At 46.2% G+C, this 19,488-nt stretch overlaps 1 protein-coding gene and 1 long non-coding RNA gene across 2 annotated transcripts in view; one reads left to right on the top strand and one right to left on the bottom strand.

Moving 5' to 3' along the window:
* LOC149972966 (uncharacterized) overlaps positions 1 to 19,488 on the top strand; it is a 280,595-nt gene that overhangs the window by 164,227 nt on the left and 96,880 nt on the right. The gene's annotated exons all lie outside the window — the stretch shown is intronic.
* The window catches only part of LOC110499879 (staphylococcal nuclease domain-containing protein 1), a 319,253-nt gene that overhangs the window by 222,588 nt on the left and 77,177 nt on the right, over positions 1 to 19,488 (bottom strand). Inside the window, exon 16 of the mRNA XM_090213660.1 lies at positions 4,765 to 4,874. Coding sequence (XP_090069786.1) covers positions 4,765 to 4,874 — 110 coding nt within the window. The remainder of the gene's footprint in view (positions 1 to 4,764; positions 4,875 to 19,488) is intronic.

Here is a 19,488-nt window from a genome sequence, read left to right as displayed (position 1 = left end):
GGTACCTCCATCACACTCACCCCTCTCTGTTCCCCATCTGCCCTGATCTGTCTCCCCGTCTGGTACAGGTACCTCCACCACACTCACCCCTCTCTGTTCACCGACTGCCCTGGTCTGTCTCCCCCTGTCTGGTACAGGTACCTCCATCACACTCACCCCTCTCTGTTCACCGTCTGCCCTGGCCTGTCTCACCATGTCTGGTACAGGTACCTCCATCACACTCACCCCTCTCTGTTCACCGTCTGCCCTGGCCTGTCTCCCCCTGACTGGTACAGGTACCTCCATCACACTCACCCCTCTCTGTTCCCCATCTGCCCTGGCCTGTCTCACCATGTCTGGTACAGGTACCCCCACCACACTCACCCCTCTCTGTTCACCGTCTGCCCTGGCCTGTCTCCCCCTGACTGGTACAGGTACCTCCATCACACTCACCCCTCTCTGTTCCCCATCTGCCCTGGCCTGTCTCCCCGTCTGGTACAGGTACCTCCATCACACTCACCCCTCTCTGTTCACCGTCTGTCCTGGTCTGTCTCCCCGTCTGGTACAGGTACCCCCACCACACTCACCCCTCTCTCCCTGGCCTGTCTCCCCATGTCTGGTACAGGTACCTCCACCACACTCACCCCTCTCTCCCTGGCCTGTCTCCCCTTGTCTTGTACAGGTACCTCCACCACACTCACCCCTCTCTCCCGAGCTTTCGCTCACCTCCAGCACTCACGCACTGTTGGGGCGAATTACTCTGAACATTACTCTGACCCCAAGTCACTTTATATATTTTCTTGTACATTTTGCCATTTGCCTCGTGACTCCTGCATATTTTGTTGACTACAAACTTTCTCTACCCAACCGTGGGACAGACTGTTTGTTCCCACACTAGGGACTCTCTATTGGTTACACAGACTTTTGGCCTCCCATCCTATTCTAACCACCTCTCGCCGGCTTTGTATTCATATTACCTGATGAAATTGCTGTACAATTTGATCTTGTTACCATCTGATGCACATTCAAATGTCAGCTCAGGCAGAGCTCTCCCTGTACTATGCCGTGCCTTGATGTGCATGTACACCCCGGCCCACCTACTGCTGCTTGCCGCAATTCTGACTTGTGCTCTGATATCTGCTTCACTGATTTCTGCTCTCGTAAAAGCTTGGGTTTTCTGCATGTCAACACTAGAAGCTTATGACCTAAAAAAGATCCATTGAAAGTGTGGGTTCACAGCTCCAATCCAGATGTGTTGTTCATTACTGAGACATGGTTAAGGAAGAGTGTTTTGAATACTGATGTTAACCTTTCTGGTTATAACCTTTTTCAGCAAGACAGATCTTTAGGGGTCAAGCTCCTGAAACTTGACCCCAAAAACACATCTGGGTGAGATGGTTTAGACCCTTTCATCTTTAAGGTTGCTGCCCCTATCACCACCAAGCCTATATCCGACCGTTTTAACCCGTCTCTCCTTTCTGGGGAGGTTCCATTGCTTGGAAGGCAGCCACGGTTCGTCCTTTATTTAAAGGGGAGATCAAGCTGATCCTAACAGTGATAGGCCTATTTCTATTTTGCCCTGACTATAAAAGTGTTGGAAAAACTTGTTAATAATCAACTGGCTGGCTTTCTTGATGTCTATAGTATTCTCTCTGGTATGCAATCTGGTTTCTGCTCAGGTTATAGATGTGTCACTGCAACCTTAAAAGGTCCTCAATGACGTCACCATTGCCCTTGATTCTAAGCAATATTGTGCTGCTATTTTTATTGACTTGGCCAAAACTTTTGATACAGTAACCATTTAATTTGCGTTGGCCAGCTAAGGAGTATTGGTGTCTCTGAGGGGTCTTTGGCTTGCTAACTACCTTTCTCAAAGAGTGCAGTTTATAAAGTCAGAACATCTGCTGTCTCATCCACTGTCTGACACCAAGGGAGTACCCCAAGGCTCAATTCTAGGCCCCACGCTCTTCTCAATTTGCATCAACAACATAGCTCAGGCAGTAGGAAGCTCTCTCATCCATTTATATGCAGATGACAGTCTTATACTCAGCTGGCCCCTCCGGATTTTGTGTTAAATGCTCTACAACAAAGCTTTCTTAGTGTGCAACAAGCTTTCTCTACCCTTAGCCTTGTTCGGAACACCTCCAAAACAAAGGTCATGTGGTTTGGTAAGAAGAATAACCCTCTTCCCACAGGTGTTATTACTACCTCTGAGGGTTTAGAGTTTGAGGTAGTCACCTCATACAAGTACTTGGGAGTATGGATAGACTGTACACTGTCCTTCTCTCAGCACATATCAAATCTGCAGGCTAAAAACAAATCTAGACTTGGTTTCCTCTATCGTAATCGCTCCTCTTTCACCCTAGCTGCCAAACTAACCCCGATTCAGATGAGCATCCTACTAGATAACGGAGACATAATTTATAGATCGGCAGGTAAGGGAGCTCTCGAGCGGCTAGATGTTCTTTACCATTCAGCCATCAGATTCGCCATGCATGCTCCTTATAGGACACATCACTGCACTCTATACTCCTCTGTAAACTGGGCATCTCTGTATACCCATCGCAAGACCCACTGGTAGATGCTTATTTATAAAACCCTGTTAGGTCTCACTCCCCCCCTATCTGAGATATCTACTGCAGCCCTCATCCTCCACATACAACACCCGTTCTGCAGGTCCCCAAAGCACACACATCCATGGGTCGCTCTTCTTTTCAGTTCGCTGCAGCTAGCAATTGGAACGAGCTGCAACAAACACTCAAACTGGACAGTTTTATCTCAATCTCTTCATGCAAAGACTCAATCATGGACACTCTTACTGACATTTGTTGCTGCTTTATGTGAAGTATTGTTGTCTCTACCGCCCTGTTATGTTGTCTTAGGTCTCTCTTTATGTAGTGTTGTGTCGCTCTTGTTGTGATGTGTGTTTTGTCCTACATTTATATTGTATTTATTTATTTAAAAAAGTTATTCCAGGCCCCCGTAGGAGGCCTTTTGGTAGGCCGTCATTGTAAATAAGATTTTGTTTAAATAAAGAATACATTTAAAAAATAAGTTTATTTTTTAAGTCGCTTTCAATAAAAGCTAAATGGCATATATTACTTATTATTATATTGTGTTGAGTATAATATTGTGTGTGTATGTTTGTGTGGGTGTTATGCATGTGTGTGTGTGTGTGTGTGTATGTGTGGATGTATGTGTGGGTGTTATGTATGTGTGTTCCTGTCAGCCAGAGCGGTCTGAGTCCGACTGTGCCCCCATCACTAATACTCCTGCTAACCTCAATTCCACTTCCAAAGCTTTCAGTTGGGAATCTAGTGCAGAAATCTGGCTAGCTCAGCTCATCCTACACAGGCTAGCCTTCTAGCTCAACACCAGCCAAAACATTTGGCCTCAAAGCCACATTTCCATGACAATTAGAGGGGCTCAAAGGAGCATGGGATACGCATGCCCCCGCAGAGCCCTTCAACCGGGTCCAACGGCCAACGGAGAGGAGAGTTACAGTAGGCTAGCTGTCCATGGATTCAGAGCTAGCTTCAATGGGCTCCAGTTAATTCAGCAGCTTTCTGTTTAACATGTCAATAAACGTTAGGATCTAGGATCAGCTTACCCGTGCCAAATTATACCCTTAATTGTTAGTGGGGAGATACAAAACTGACCTTGAATCAGTTTGTAAAAGGGAGTATCTGGAGGGAGGGTGCGACAATGCCACATTTGCCAGAGAGTATGAAAGGGGTTGGGAAGTCGGCCAATGAAAGGTTTTGGGTTTCAGAGAGAGTGGTTTTGAGGAGGCTAAATTTTCGCCTGTCCTCACCGTCTCCCCTTCTTTCTGCTCTACCATTATTCAACTGAGACGTTCTATGGATTTGGTCAATTGATGGAGTGGAGGACCGAATCATCTCTCCATGGCCCGTCAGAAAAGGATGTCTGGCAGAAGGACATGAGGGGAGGGAAGACTAGGCCTCGGTTCACAGTTAACACAAACAACTCCTAACATCAATTTAGAATGGCATTCACCAAGGGAAACTAGGCACCAGAGTTCCATAGATTAACCTAAATGGAGGTCAAACATGATCCAAAATTGTTGACCTTCCACGCAACTCAGAGGGTGCGTTCATAAATTCACTCTGGTTATCAACTCCAATTTCAGAGCACTCGTCCGAGTGTGCTAAAGCGCAGAACAACTAACTGATGAATTTACAAACGTTAAACACCCGTTGAATATGGCCGGTGTCAGTAAACGTCGGCAAAAAAGCGTAATTAATTTGTTGCCAGCAGCACAGTTAGAATCACCAACTCTAAATAACATGAAAACATGAACATGAAAACAGCCAAACCAGCTCTACTATGGTGAGTAAAATGGTCAGAGTGAGGTGTTCTCTCATTTGTGTCCAGAAGAATCTAGCAAGCTAGTCAATGTTAGCTTGGATGCTTGACTGCCGTTGTGAGGTCAGAACGCTCGAATCAACCCTACGTCCAGTGTAGTCTCTGAACCCTCAGAGAAAGACACGTTCTGAATTTGCGAAGGGACAATCTGACAACGCTCTGAATTTACGAATGCCCAGACCACACTCTGAGCACACTCTGGCACTGCAGAGTGAATTTACAAACACACCCAGAGTCATCAAAAACCACACTAAAGAAAGCCAGGAGACAAAATGAAACTGGAGGTCGAATGTGATCCAATATGTCCGACCGCAAAACCAGCCAAACATGCTGGTCGCAAGTCGCAAGTAAAACCACTGAAATCAAAGAAATTGGAGCCAAAATGAATGTTGCGCTTACCTCTCTCTGTAGTACCAGCTCCTTGGTGAAGGCCATGGCCTCGTCGCTGAAGGGCTCAGCCACCTGCATGCCGCCGGGCATGTTCCTGGAGCCGCGCGGACACTCGATACCTGGCCAATGAGAAACACAGAACAAGTGTCAACAAAACAGCCAATAAAAATAACTACGAGGTTAGACAACATTTAGACAGGTTAGAATGTTGCGGTCAAACAAGTTGAAGTTGCCCCTAACAACTGATACATGAGTCAAAATCTGACATTTATTTCAATCCCGTCACAACCCAGCTTTAGGACAGTTACGATACAACGATGCCACCATGACAGGTGAAGTGGCAATAGAGATTAGTGGAGCTGAGCATTATCGTGGCAGCTAAATGGATAATTGGTAATCGCTGGTCAATCCTAAGCGTTTTCCCCCTCTGTGGTCATGTTGGGTTAACAGTTAACACCCTCTAAATTGCTGTGCTTCAATGACGGCAGCTTCATCCTTTGTTTGGCCGTCCCCTGGCGCTGACCTTGCTATTCATGACTATTAACTGCACTGGGTCTTTTCACTGGGTAGTGGATTAAAAGAACAGCCTGGGGGAGGATGGGAGGGTTGGAGGGCAGGAGGGCTATAGGGGGGCTTGTTATAGGAAAGCTGTGAGGCGATGCATGCTTATCTCTTGCACTCAGAGTTGGCTGAGCGTGTGTGTTTGAAAGAGAATGTGTGTGTTCGAAAAGTTAATGTGTGAGCAAGTAGGGGTGTTGAGGTGAGGGGCAGTGTGGTGAGGGGCAGCGCGGTGTGGCGAGGTGAGGAGCAGCGTGGTTAGGTGAGGGGCAGAGAGGTGAGGCGAGGGGCAGCGCGTGAGGCGAGGGGCAGCGCGTGAGGCGAGGTGAGGAGCAGTGTGGTGTGGCGAGGTGAGGAGCAGTGTGGTGTGGCGAGGTGAGGAGCAGTGTGGTGTGGCGAGGTGAGGAGCAGTGTGGTGTGGCGAGGTGAGGAGCAGTGTGGTGTGGCGAGGTGAGGGGCAGTGTGGTGTGGCGAGGTGAGGGGCAGTGTGGTGTGGCGAGCTGAGGGGCAGTGCGGTGTGGTGAGCTGAGGGGCAGTGTGGTGTGGTGAGCTGAGGGGCAGTGTGGTGTGGTGAGCTGAGGGGCAGTGTGGTGTGGTGGGTTGAGGGGCAGTGTGGTGAGGAATGGTGTGGTGTGCGCTAGGCTAGGCTATTCTCTGTATGCTGAGCGGTGAGGTGTGGTGTGTGCTAGGCTAGGCTAGACTGTATGCTGTGTAGTGAGATGTGGTGTGTGCTAGGCTAGACTATGCTGAGTGGTGAAGTGTGTGCTAGGCTAGACTCTATGCTGAGGTGTGTGCTAGGCTAGACTCTATGCTGAGGGGTGAGGTGTGCGCTAGGCTAGGCTCTGTATGCTGAGAGGTGAGGTGTGGTGTGGTATGTGCTAGGCTAGACTCTGTATGCTGTGTGGTGTGGTGTGTGCTAGGTTAGACTGTATGCTGAGTGGTGTGGTGTGCGCTACGCTAGGTTAGACTCTGTATGCTGAGGTGTGTGCTAGGCTAGACTGTGTATGCTGAGTGGTGAGATGTGTGCTAGGCTAGGTTAGACTCTGTATGTTCAGTGGGGAGGTGTGTGCTAGGCTAGGTTGGACTCTGTACGCTGAGTGGTGAGGTGTGGTGTGCGCTAGGCTAGGCTAGACTCTGTATGCTGAGGTGTGGTGTGTGCTAGGTTAGACTCTGTATGCTGAGTGGTGAGGTGTGTGCTAGGCTAGACTCTGTATGCTGAGTGGTGAGGTGTGGTGGACGCTAGGCTAGACTCTGTATGCTGAGTGATGAGGTGTGGTGTGGTATGTGCTAGGCTAGACTCTGTATGCTGTGTGGTGTGTGCTAGGTTAGACTCTGTATGCTGTGTGGTGTGGTGTGCGCTAGGTTAGACTCTGTATGCTGAGTGGTGTGTGCTAGGTTAGACTCTGTATGCTGAGTGGTGAGGTGTGTGCTAGGCTAGACTCTATGCTGAGTGGTGAGGTGTGCGCTAGGCTAGGCTCTGTATGCTGAGTGGTGAGGTGTGGTGTGGTATGTGCTAGGCTAGACTCTGTATGGTGTGGTGTGTGCTAGGTTAGACTCTGTATGCTGTGTGGTGTGGTGTGCGCTAGGTTAGACTCTGTATGCTGAGTGGTGTGTGCTAGGTTAGACTCTGTATGCTGAGTGGTGAGGTGTGTGCTAGGCTAGACTCTATGCTGAGTGGTGAGGTGTGCGCTAGGCTAGGCTCTGTATGCTGAGTGGTGAGGTGTGGTGTGGTATGTGCTAGGCTAGACTCTGTATGGTGTGGTGTGTGCTAGGTTAGACTCTGTATGCTGAGTGGTGTGGTGTGTGCTAGGTTAGACTCTGTATGCTGAGTTGTGGTGTGTGCTAGGCTAGGCTCTGTATGCTGAGTGGTAAGGTGTGGCGTGAGCTAGGCTAGGCTAGACGCTGTATGCTGAGTGGTGTGGTGTGCACTAGGCTAGACTCTGTATGCCGAGTTGTGGTGTGCGCTAGGCTAGGCTCTGTATGCTGAGTGGTGTGGTGTGCGCTAGGCTAGACTGTATGCTGAGTGGTGAGGTGTGTGCTAGGTTAGACTGTATGCTGAGGTGTGTGCTAGGCTAAACTCTGTATGCTGAGTGGTGTGGTGTGTGCTAGGTTAGACTGTATGCTGAGTGGTGTGGTGTGTGCTAGGCTAGACTCTGTATTCTGAGTGCAGGGCCGATGCAGCTACTGTAGCAGGCGCTTGGCTAGGAACCTTTGATGTCTGGGATGATGCCTTCAGTGGAAAGCAACTTGAGCTTCAATCGAGACGCCACCTCTTTGTCTTCTCCTCACGTCAGGACTTCAAACACACACACACACACACACTTGAGGAGTGAGCATGGTGCAGGGCTCTTCAACAAGCAAACAGCATTCCTCCTCTGTGGCTGCTGACAAGAACCCTCATATCTACGTAAACTAAGTCAACTTTGCAAACTACACACAAGCAAATCATACACACTTAACACTCATGAAAACTCCATCACACATTCACTCATTGTATCCCTCTATCCAATGTGTGCAGCATCTCTTTCTCACACACACACACCTCCCCCTATCCGCTCTCCACCCTGTTGCATTGATTAATGTAAACTCAGAGTTTGTTGGTTCTGCTGGGCGCTACACCCAACAACATTGTGCTAACAAAGCAACATCAGCCTCCTGTCCAAAAAGCCTCAGAGTCATCTTCTAGTAATCTGGAGGCTCCCGCCAATCCTGATTGATCTTTATGCTAACCACATCCGACATGATTGGACTAGAGAAGAGAAAGGGGAAAAGGTGGACCGGGGGTCAAGTTTGTGATGATTGGGTCCTCATTTTGGCACTGACTGACTAACTGGCACGCAAACACACACCCACACACATTTCCTAGCAATGCTGTGTTAGCAAAACTTCCCACACACAAGGACACAGCGACAATTCTCATCTCACCCCTCTAACAAAACAAAAACATATTTTCTGTTGAACCCGCGGCATGGCGAGAGCCACAGAGGATGAAGACTCAATTACCTCTTAATAGCCAGTAAATAGTCCCTAGATTAGCATTTAAATTGCCCAGCGTGCGTGGAGCCCTGGCTCCAAGGAGGAAGGAAAAAGTCATTTCAGTCCTCCAGCATCCCCAGTATTTTTAGACATGTTTTGGCCTGGGATTGACCGAGTGAGTGGCTGGGCAAGTATTGTATAAGACCGAGAGAGGGGTAGAGAAAGCCAAGCTTAAAGTAAACTGCTTTCACTAAGGGATGTCCTTCTCTCTAGGACAGAGGGTGAGGATGGGAGAGACACAGGGGTACCATAGGGACAATAAAATCCTGGATCTGCGTTTTTCAATGTGGATCAAATCCAAACTAACACAACTGTTTCAATTAAACGTATCAACCAATCACCAAGCTTTTGATTAGCTGAGGCAGGTGGAATTGCTGGGCTACCCTATGGGGCCAGACCCTTTACCCCAGCCCCCGTATGGACACACACACACACACAAACAGCTCTGCTCAGTAGTGCTGGCTAGCCACGCGCATAAGATGTAATGTTTTAAAATCGGTGATCCCGATGATGAAATACGGCCCTTCCCCGTCCCAGCCTCCTCTGCCCAATCCTCCCTCACACACAAACGTACACAGTCATTTACACACACACACTTTCTCAAAAGACACACACACACACACACACAAAGGTGCCCTGGAATAGCTGCTCTACAAATCACCTATGGCCAGAGCATATGTGCTACTGAGCACTGTGGTTAGGACAGCTCCATGTTTTATGCAAGCAGACACAACTTCACTCCTGTGATGAAAACACTCAGACAATCTCTCTCCCTCTATCATTCCCTCTCTCACTCCCTTCCCTTCTAAATCTTTAATTCCCTCCCACCCGCTCTTTCTTTTAATCACTTTCTCCATCTCTCCTTGCCCTCTTCTTTCCTTTCAATCACTTGGTCCCTCCCCTCTTCCTCCCCCGACATCCCTCTCTACTTCCCCCTCTCTTCCTCCCCCTACATCCCTCTCTACTTCCCCCTCTCTTCCTTCCACCTACAACCCCTTCTCTCCCACTCTTCTTCAATTGCAAGTCACAAACAGTGAAGTGAGAGGACGGTCAGAGAGGCTTTGAAATTGCATTAGGGCTTTTAAATTTGCCTTTAAAATGGGCATTGAGAAAAAGTGAGATTGGATTAGCGAGGAAGAGGGGGGGGGGGGGGGGGTTGCTTTGCTACACATAGCCTGTACTTAATATAGCCTACCTGTCGACTTCCCGCGACAATGTTGCAAAGAGCAGCAGCTAACTAAAGGGGCTGTGTAGCTACAACCCAATTATTCAACGCCTAATTTCACATTTTGTTAACTACTTGTCCAAGATATCGGTTACATGGAAAAAATGACTTAGAAACACACAAAAGCAGACACTTGACAAAAAAACACGAAAAAGTTGCCTCTACCTGCAGCTGCTGCTAGCAACAAATGGTGGAGAAGAACAGCCTGGTGACCCAGTTCTAAAGTAGATTCGCAAAATGAACAAAAATATCAAAGAGAAAATTGCAAAAGAGGGCAAGGATGTGGCTGAAATACAACATACAGTGAGCGCACTGAAAACAAAAGTGGACACTCTCCACAACCAAGTTACAAATGCCGAAGAGAGGATATCAACATTGGAGGACAAGAACACCCGCCTAAACCACACTGTTGAAAGAAATTGAGATTGTGATTGAAAATCTGGAAGAACGAGTACAATACCAGGAAAGCTAGTCACAGAAACACACTTCGGATCAGAGGGGTTCCCAAAATCCACATAAATACAGTGGAGTGTATGAAAGACCTTTTACACAGTCTAGTTGAGGACACACTGGAGGATGTTATTATTTATTTTACCTTTATTTAACTAGGCAAGTCAGTTAAGAACAAATTCGTATTTTCAATGACGGCATAGGAACAGTGGGTTAACTGCCTGTTCAGGGGGCAGAACGACAGATTTGTACCTTGTCAGCTTGGGGGTTTGAACTTGCAACCTTCCGGTTACTAGTCCAACACTAACCACTAGGCTACCCTGCCGCCCCAGGGTAGCTGTACTGTGCCGGTCGGGGGATTGGACACACCTACCCATTCAAATGAGTGGCTGGGTGTGTCCGGGCTTTTCATTGGTACTGTATATTCATCTCTGAGTTATTGTTATTGTTTAGTGCTAAATGTAATTCAATTGCATTGTTATGTCGCGAAAGGACAAAAACTGATTACAATATATATATATATACTACTACCGTTCAACAGCCAGAAAATACATGCATTTCATCAAAAGTTCAATTTAATGAATTGACTATAAAAACACGTGGGCGGCAGGTCAGAGCTTGTGTCAATTTCTTCCAATTGTTACTTAATTTCACTCAGGAATTTAATTCATTGAACTTGTAGATAGTTGGCGAATCCACTTTCTCTCTCCATCTCTCTCGGTCTCTGTATTTCCCCCTGCTTCTCTCCTTTCTTCCCTCTCTCTCTGCACCCTCTCCTTTCTTCCTTCCTGTCAGTTCCCTGTTGTATGGCACCCAGTGGTTGAGGAATGGGTGTGTGAGGCACAGCGGGTGAGGCTGGTATGGCACGGAGCTAGGCGCTGGGAGGCTGGTATGGCATGGAGCTATCAGGCTGGTATGGCATGGAACTAAGAGCTGGGAGGCTCTTAGCTGGGAGGTTTGGCACGAAGCTAGGAGGCATGTATGGCACGAAGCTAGGAGGCTAGTATGGCATGGAGCTAGGAGGATGCTATGGCATGGAGCTAGGAGGGGTGACGTTGGTATAACATGGAGCTGTGAGGGCTGAGGTTGGTATAACATGGAGCTGGGAGGGCTGAGGTTGGTATAAGATGGAGCTGGGAGGGCTGAGGCTGATATAACATGGAGCTGGGAGGGCTGAGGCTGGTATAAGATGGAGCTGGGAGGGCTGAGGCTGGTATAAGATGGAGCTGGGAGGGCTGAGGCTGGTATAACATGGAGCTGGGAGGGGTGAGGCTGGTATAAAATGGAGCTAGGAGAGGTGAGGCTGGTATAAGATGGAGCTGGGAGAGGTGAGGCTGGTATAACAAGGAGCTGGGAGGGGTGAGGCTGGTATAACATGGAGCTGGGAGGGGTGAGGCTGGTATAACATGGAGCTGGGAGGGGTGAGGCTGGTATAACATGGAGCTAGGAGAGGAGAGGCTGGTAGAAGATGGAGCTGGGAGAGGTGAGGCTGGTATAACATGGAGCTAGGAGGTGTCATGACACTGGCCCATAACACCTTTGTTATGGTGTTTGACTATTTGTTTGATGGTGGGAAAAGGGGGTGCCAAGACAAGTTGCCCATGGGCATACACTACCCGTAGGAATACTTTGTCTATATACCCTAGTTAGAACTGGGTGGACCACCCGCTGTATTTTTGGTTAGTTAATTAGCTGTATTGAAGTAGGCTGGTCCAGCTTAGGGGTGTTTTTGGATATTTGTTTCTTTCCTTGGGTCCAGCTCAGCCCCTTTTCCCGCCCCCCTTTACCGTGTGTTTAAAAATAAACCATGAGTGTTTGACGTTTCACTAGTATACTTTACATGAGTTGTTACGGGTCTCGTTACCATCCCCCCTAGACTGGGTAACAGTACTTAATGAATATGATGTCAGTTCGGTTGTCATCTGAGACATTCTCATCAATGACAAACGGTACAGTGGAAAGTCTACACATTACAGTTATCAGATTCACATGAAATTGTTGTACAATTTAAATGTTTAAATATGAAATTATTTGTGGGGGGAGGTAAATGCGCTTCCTGCTGGACGAGTCATCCCTCCTCCCTCTCCATGCTCCTCAGATCTCTCATCTAGGGATCATTACCCTAGACCAAGGATGGTTACCTATGATGGGGATGAAAACAAATCTGGGCTCATGAGGGGCCGGAGTGGTTTGCAGGTCTGTTTTCCCACACATGCAGTCAGAGCCTGATGGAGCCTTTTGAGGGCCCTAAGCTAAATGTTTTTTAGGGGACTCCCTCTTGACAGCAGAGAGCAAAAATGTACATTTTAGAGTTCATTTCCTGCCATTCTATACATTTTGCCATGAGGCGGAAATATTTGTTATTTATTTTACCTTTATTTAACTAGGCAAGTCAGTTAAGAACAAATTCTTATTTTCAATGACAGCTTAGTGGGTTAACTGCCTGTTCAGGGGAAGAACAACAGATTTGTACCTTGTCCGCTTGGGGATATGAACTTTCGGTTACTAGTCCAACGCTCTAACCACTAAGCTACCCTGCCGCACCATGAGGCGGAAATAAATGTTAGCAGTTTTTAATATGATATCTGAGTGAGTGACTAACAAAATCAACGGGGGCCCCTCAGTTGGTAATTCAACCATGATTCCTACAAGTTTAGATAGCTGGCAGCTAGACTAACTATTTTAGTCTATTTTTATTTTATTTTTGCTGACATGCAATTTGACTGTCAGTCAAATCAATCAAAATGTATTTATAAAGCCCTTTTTACATCAGCAATTGTCAAAGTGCTTACACAGAAACTGAGCCTATACTCCAAAGACCAGGCAATACAGATTAGAAGCACCAAGGCTAGGAAAAACACCCTAGAAAGTCTGGAACCTATGAAGAAACTTAGAGGAACCAGACACTGAGGGGTGGCCAGTCCTCTTCTGGCTGTGCCGGGTGGAGATAAGAGTACATGGACATTAACTGACATAAGAGAAAAACTGCAGGGACTCCCGAGTGGCGCAGCGTCGCAGTTAGGGGAGGGTTTGGCCGGGGGGGGCTTTACTTGGCTCCTCACGCTCTAGGGACTCCTTGTGGCGGGCCGGGCACCTACAGGCTGACCTCGTCGTTTGCTGAACTGTGTTTCCTCCGACACATTGGTGTGGATGGCTTCCGGGTTAAACGAGCGAAGAAGCACGGTTTGGCAGGTTGTGTTTCGGGAGAAGCATGACTCGACCTTCTTCTCCCGACCCCGTTGAGGAGTTGCAGCGATGAGACAAGATCGAAATTGGGGAGAAAGGGGGGGGTAAAATACAACAACAAATTATAAAAAAATATATAAATACAAAACAAACTTCTGATGCACAAACAAATAGCATCTTGTGTATTCTACTATTCTAACTCTCAACAGTAAGCTGAGACCCTGAGTGGTGGAGGGGAATTGATCCGCTGGCCTACAAAAGGGGGTCAGCAGTTGCCCATCCCTGACCTAGAGAAACCCTTACTGCACAAAAGCACATCAGCATCATGTAATCTGTAATCCATGCGTCTTGTCTGATCGCATCTCAGTGTTCTCCAACCCTCACTGCCTGAGACCTGTCCGGATGGTGTGGAGGTCTGACAAAACAGTCAGTCAGAATAGGGGGGGTTTGGTCATAGATGTTAAACTAGTGATACCACGTTTTACATATTCTTATTCCATCTCGATGGATGTGACTGACAGTAGCCACATACAGGTGAGCCAGACGAGAGGAGTAGAGGTACAACAGGGCAGTGTAAATGAATGATCTTTCACCATGTCCCTTTATTCAGGTCAGACACTCATCCCATTCATTCACTTTCCTTTTCAGAGTGCAACCACATGATCAACCTGCCAACCACATGATCAACCTGCCAAGCGCATGATCAATCTGTTAATATCAGTACTAGGCCTGTTTTCACATTCATATCGATCAATGTCATCATGCAACAATAAGCAGCATTTCAAAACATTTATTTCCAAGAAACTGCATTTCTCCTTTAAAGAGCAAAGCAAGGCAGTGATTGTAGAGTGAGCTAAAGCTCATTGTATTAGTCATTCACCACGGCCAACTTCACTCGCACTTTGCCTGCCTATCTACAATGGATGACTGATACAAACCATTTCCCCTAACATCACTCACAACAAGGAAGTTAACAGTAGACATTGTATACCACTGCCATGGTTAACGGAGGAAAAGGAAAGAATTGCATGAGGACAAAAAGAGAGATTGAGCGAGAACGAGAAAGCAAGAACAAGAGAGCAAGAGAGAAAAAGCCTGAGTGAATAAAAGAGACAGAAGATGTGAAAGAAATGAGTGACTGATATTGGAACGAGATTCAATGTTTTTTTTAGTCGGGACAAAAACAGGAAAATGCAACTAAAAAAATAAACTTTATTGTTTTGTCATTCATTAACAATTTACAAACGGGTGAATATTTTCCTTCTACAACAGAGCTAATCAAAAACATGATGACGAGGAGAACTCCTTAATGAACTGCCTCATCAGACAACCAGAGAAATTCACAGGATCCTTTTTCATTATGCAAGTTTATGGGATTGCTCCAGAGTCAGGCACAGGCGCGTGCGCGCGCGCACACACACACACACACACACACAGCCTGGTTGCCGGCTAGTTCAGTAACACACACACACCCTGGTTGCCGGCTAGTTCAGTAACACACACACACACACACACACTGCTTGGTTGCCGGCTAGTTCAGTAACACACACACACACACCCACTGCCTGGTTGCCAGCTAGTTCAGTAACACACACAGCCTGGTTGCCGGCTAGTTCAGTAACACACACAGCCTGGTTGCCGGCTAGTTCAGTAACACACACACACACCCACTGCCTGGTTGCCAGCTAGTTCAGTAACACACACAGCCTGGTTGCCGGCTAGTTCAGTAACACACACACACACACGAGTCTCTGGGCTAAAGCTGCTCCATCTCTCAGCTCCCAATTTCCAGGAAGTGAGTGAATCTCCATAAGCTGCAGCGCCACAGACAGAGAGACAGTTAAGCTAAAGTGAAACATCACTTTTTTTATTTACTTTATATTCATCATCTCTAGCATCACCCCAACATCAACATTGGTGAAAATGGTGTGTTTCTATGTTTTGCATTTAAAAAGATAGACGATAAGGTGTGCATCATGCTATTTTAACCAATTGTGTGTAGGCATTACCTACTAATTGTCTGCTGATTGGTTGATGATGTCATTGGAAACACTTATCTTTTTTCTACAAAACATAGAAAACTGCCATTTTTTACATATGTTGATGTTGGGGTGCTGGAGGTGATGAATTGGAAGTTGAAAGTTTTTAAAATGTCCCTTTAAGCTAGCTCAATACAACACACACCGCACCCACAGGGATTAAGCAGACAGCACACACCCCAACACTTTGCCTATTCCCAGGGCAGGCAAACACACAAATGGGATATTCTCTCATGTCCAAGCTTAAGCCTTTTGAACCTTTTCCTAGACACGCGTCTTATTGACCCTGCAACACACGCGTCTTATTGACCCTGCAACACACGCGTCTTATTGACCCTGCAACACACGCGTCTTATTGACCCTGCAACACACGCGTCTTATTGACCCTGCAACACACGCGTCTTATTGACCCTGCAACACACGCGTCTTATTGACCCTGCAACACACGCGTCTTATTGACCCTGCAACACACGCGTCTTATTTACAATGCAACACACGCGTCTTATTTACCCTGCAACACACGCGTCTTATTTACCCTGCAACACACGCGTCTTATTTACCCTGCAACACACGCGTCTTATTTACCCTGCAACACACGCGTCTTATTTACCCTGCAACACACGCGTCTTATTTACCCTGCAACACACGCGTCTTATTTACCCTGCAACACACCCGTCTTATTTACCCTGCAACACACCCGTCTTATTGACCCTGCAACACACGCGTCTTATTTACCCTGCAACACACCCGTCTTATTGACCCTGCAACACACGCGTCTTATTTACCCTGCAACACACGCGTCTTATTTACCCTGCAACACACCCGTCTTATTGACCCTGCAACACACCCGTCTTATTGACCCTGCAACACACGCGTCTTATTTACCCTGCAACACACGCGTCTTATTTACCCTGCAACACACCCGTCTTATTGACCCTGCAACACACGCGTCTTATTGACCCTGCAACACACGCGTCTTATTTACCCTGCAGAACATCTTTGAAAGGACATCATGTCCACTTCACAACCCCCTTCCCAAGGACAACTTCAAAAGCAGGAAGGCCTAAAGCCCCACAACATACTGCGCTGCACTCATAGGTCCACATGGGAAAGTGACATTTTCAACTAAAATCACAGAAGTGGGGTACAGAAGCAATCTTTCCCCATTGAAGGCCGTTCAGACAAGCCTAAATTCAAACAGTTTACAGTTGTTTTGTTTTATGACTGGATTATAGCTCCCGTCCAAATGTTGTGAATGATATATATTCACAGCAGGTAATAGCTATAAAATGTGCAGCAGCCAATTGTCAGGTAAAAAAATGAAATATTCCCATTGAAAAATAAGCCTATTCAATACCGGTTGATATAAATACATTATCAGTCTATAGATTCATTGGCACAATTTAGTAGAATTAAATTAGCACGTGTGTATGTTCGTTATGCATCTTTATCACATAGCACAGAATAGAGATTTTATAAGCTCAATCACTGCTCAACAATTCATAATCGTGTTTTAAAAATTGTTTTAGGGCCATGATTAACAACAGCTCCTATTTTTATTTCTCAACTGGTAATTAAAGCGCGCTTCCCATTTGCCATTCAAATGCATAGGCAATGGAAGGCAGGATTCATTAACGTGTCACACACCACTTTGCAATGAGCTGGAGGCAGTAGCCATTTTGAAAATCTATGGGTACTAAATTGTTTGAAACCTGAACACTTTACTATATATTATGAGGTGTGTTTTATTTACCTTGGCAAATTCCAACCATATCTGTGGAGGTAATTATTTTAATAGACTTCAATATGCCATTGAAAACAGCAGCCTATTTCTCTGATATTCTACTGGTTTTCAACTTGTTTTGTTTGTCCAGTAGCCAAGTGCACATTCACGTGTAGCCTACTGCCTTGTAGGCATCGCTGTGCTAATACTGTTAAGAGAAACTAGTTCCAAACATTTTAAGATAAACATTCATCTATTTCATCAGACACATTGCTTAAATTATTATTATTATTTTATTTTTTTATGTAAGTATGTCGTCTACGGTAGGTCTACTGGTTGAATTTGGGATCTATTGTCCCAAAGTCTGTTTGGGCTATTTCTTTCTCGACAAGATGACCAATATAATTGGTCAACTTTACTACTATGGGAGATAGTAGATTGAAATAGACTCATAGGCAGATTGTCCATAAGGCTAGGAATTAAATCGGCAAAATGATATATCCCAATTAGCCTACTCATGCAATCCTTGTCTCATTGCATGTTCTCTTAAGATAAATTACCATAATCGAAATGTGATTTCTGTCATTCTGAGCACCGTGGTGGAGGCCCTAATCACATTACACACCCAATGTATGTGGGTCCGGTATACTTCTCAAATGTCCGGTAAATTAAAATGCTGACAGTCAAATGTCCGGTAAATTAAAATGCTGACAGTCAAATGTCCAGAAAATTAAAATGCTGACAGTCAAATGTCCGGTAAATTAAAATGCTGACAGTCAAATGTCCGGTAAATTAAAATGCTGACAGTCAAATGTCCGGAAAATTAAAATGCTGACAGTCAAATGTCCGGAAAATTAAAATGCTGACAGTCAAATGTCCGGTAAATTAAAATGCTGACAGTCAAATGTCCAGAAAATTAAAATGCTGACAGTCAAATGTCAGGTGCCACATTCAGAACGGAAAACCTGATTCACGTCAGTCACCAGTCAACTCCATTACACTCAAAAGTTACGTCAAATTCAACCAGTGAATGCAATCGATGGCAAGCTATACTAGTGATTCTACCAGTTATTCTTAATGAGTGTTAGCATGCTAATAGCAAACCCTGTACACTAAAATGTATACATTTAAGGGGTATGCAGTAGGTCGATAACGATATCACCAAAGTATGTTGTATAGGTCATTTCAAACAACATTCCAGGCTAATGAGAAAACCGTCACAGTATTTAATTTAAGAAAATGAAAAAGACTTAAAGCAACCTTGAGGCTCATTTTTATAGGCACCAACAGCAGATTAAGGGATTTGTACATTCATACCCCACCAGAAGGGCGTGGCCACTGTGAAACTTCCTTCCATGAGGGACTATCCCTGTTGTCTCCTTTCATCCTATGTTTTGTCCTATTGAACACAACACACTTCTAGGCCTTCTGTTTTCCTCTCCATCTCCATGAAGGAAGAAACCCTCTCCATCTCATCAAAGTTGCATGTGGATGAGAGGAGAGGAACATCCCTTCTTCCCCAGAGCACCCCTCCGGCCCACTCTGAAGTGGGGCTTCTCTCTCGCTCTCTGTATCCCCCTCCCTCCACTCTCCCTCGCTCCCCCTCTCTTCTGAAAGCCTCTCTCCCTCTCCTCTTGGTTCTTTTAGGGAAAAGGAGCACTCCCCGGAAAACTCCGGAAGGAAGGAAAGCAAGTAGGAAAGGGGAGGGAGAGGGAGGCTTTGAGGTGCCTCCATGGAGAAGACAGGAGGAGCGAAGGGAGAGAAAAACAAGTCTCTCTCCAGCCTCCCTTTAAAATAAATATGAAACGGGGAACTCTGCTCACAAGCGTACGTGGTTCAGAAAGAAAGGTGGTTTAACCTGAGGGGAGACAGTAGGGGATAGACAGAGAGCGAGCAAAACAATGCAGACCCAATAGCACCTAGCAGAGAAATAGGCCTACCTGCAAGGCATGACTCTGCATGTCAGAGCTCTTAAACGGGGTCTATACAGTCTACGCAAACAGAGCCCTTAAAGAAGCCTACTGGGATTGGTACATCCATTTTTGGACTTTTTAATTAATGATGATAGGCATTATATACATTAATGTTGAATAGCGATATCACAAGTATAAACACAGTAAAGGACACACACTAAAGGGTTATGAGCTAAACGTTGTTTTAGACAACTGGGATGCAGCTTATGGACATGCCTGTATAGAACACGTATTTTAGAAACCAGCTGTATTCTCCCACAGCTAGCGAAGAGGAACGGGGCCCTTATTCTTGGTGAATAAAAAGACATCCACAAAGGGTGTGGTGCAGCGGTCTAAGGCACTGCATTTCAGTGCAAGAGGCATCACAACAGTCCCTGGTTCCAATCCAGGCTGTATCACAGCGGTCTAAGGCACTGCATCTCAGTGCAAGAGGCATCACAACAGTCCCTGGTTCCAATCCAGGCTGTATCACAGCGGTCTAAGGCACTGCATCTCAGTGCTAGAGGAGTCACTACAGTCCCTGGTTCCAATCCAGGCTGTATC

The sequence above is a fragment of the Oncorhynchus mykiss genome, chromosome 21, assembly GCF_057628025.1.
Source record: "Oncorhynchus mykiss isolate SJ-2025 chromosome 21, ASM5762802v1, whole genome shotgun sequence".
NCBI classification, from domain to species: domain Eukaryota; kingdom Metazoa; phylum Chordata; class Actinopteri; order Salmoniformes; family Salmonidae; genus Oncorhynchus; species Oncorhynchus mykiss.
Note: the sequence above shows the minus strand (reverse complement) of the source record. Positions and strands in the feature narration are given on the sequence as shown.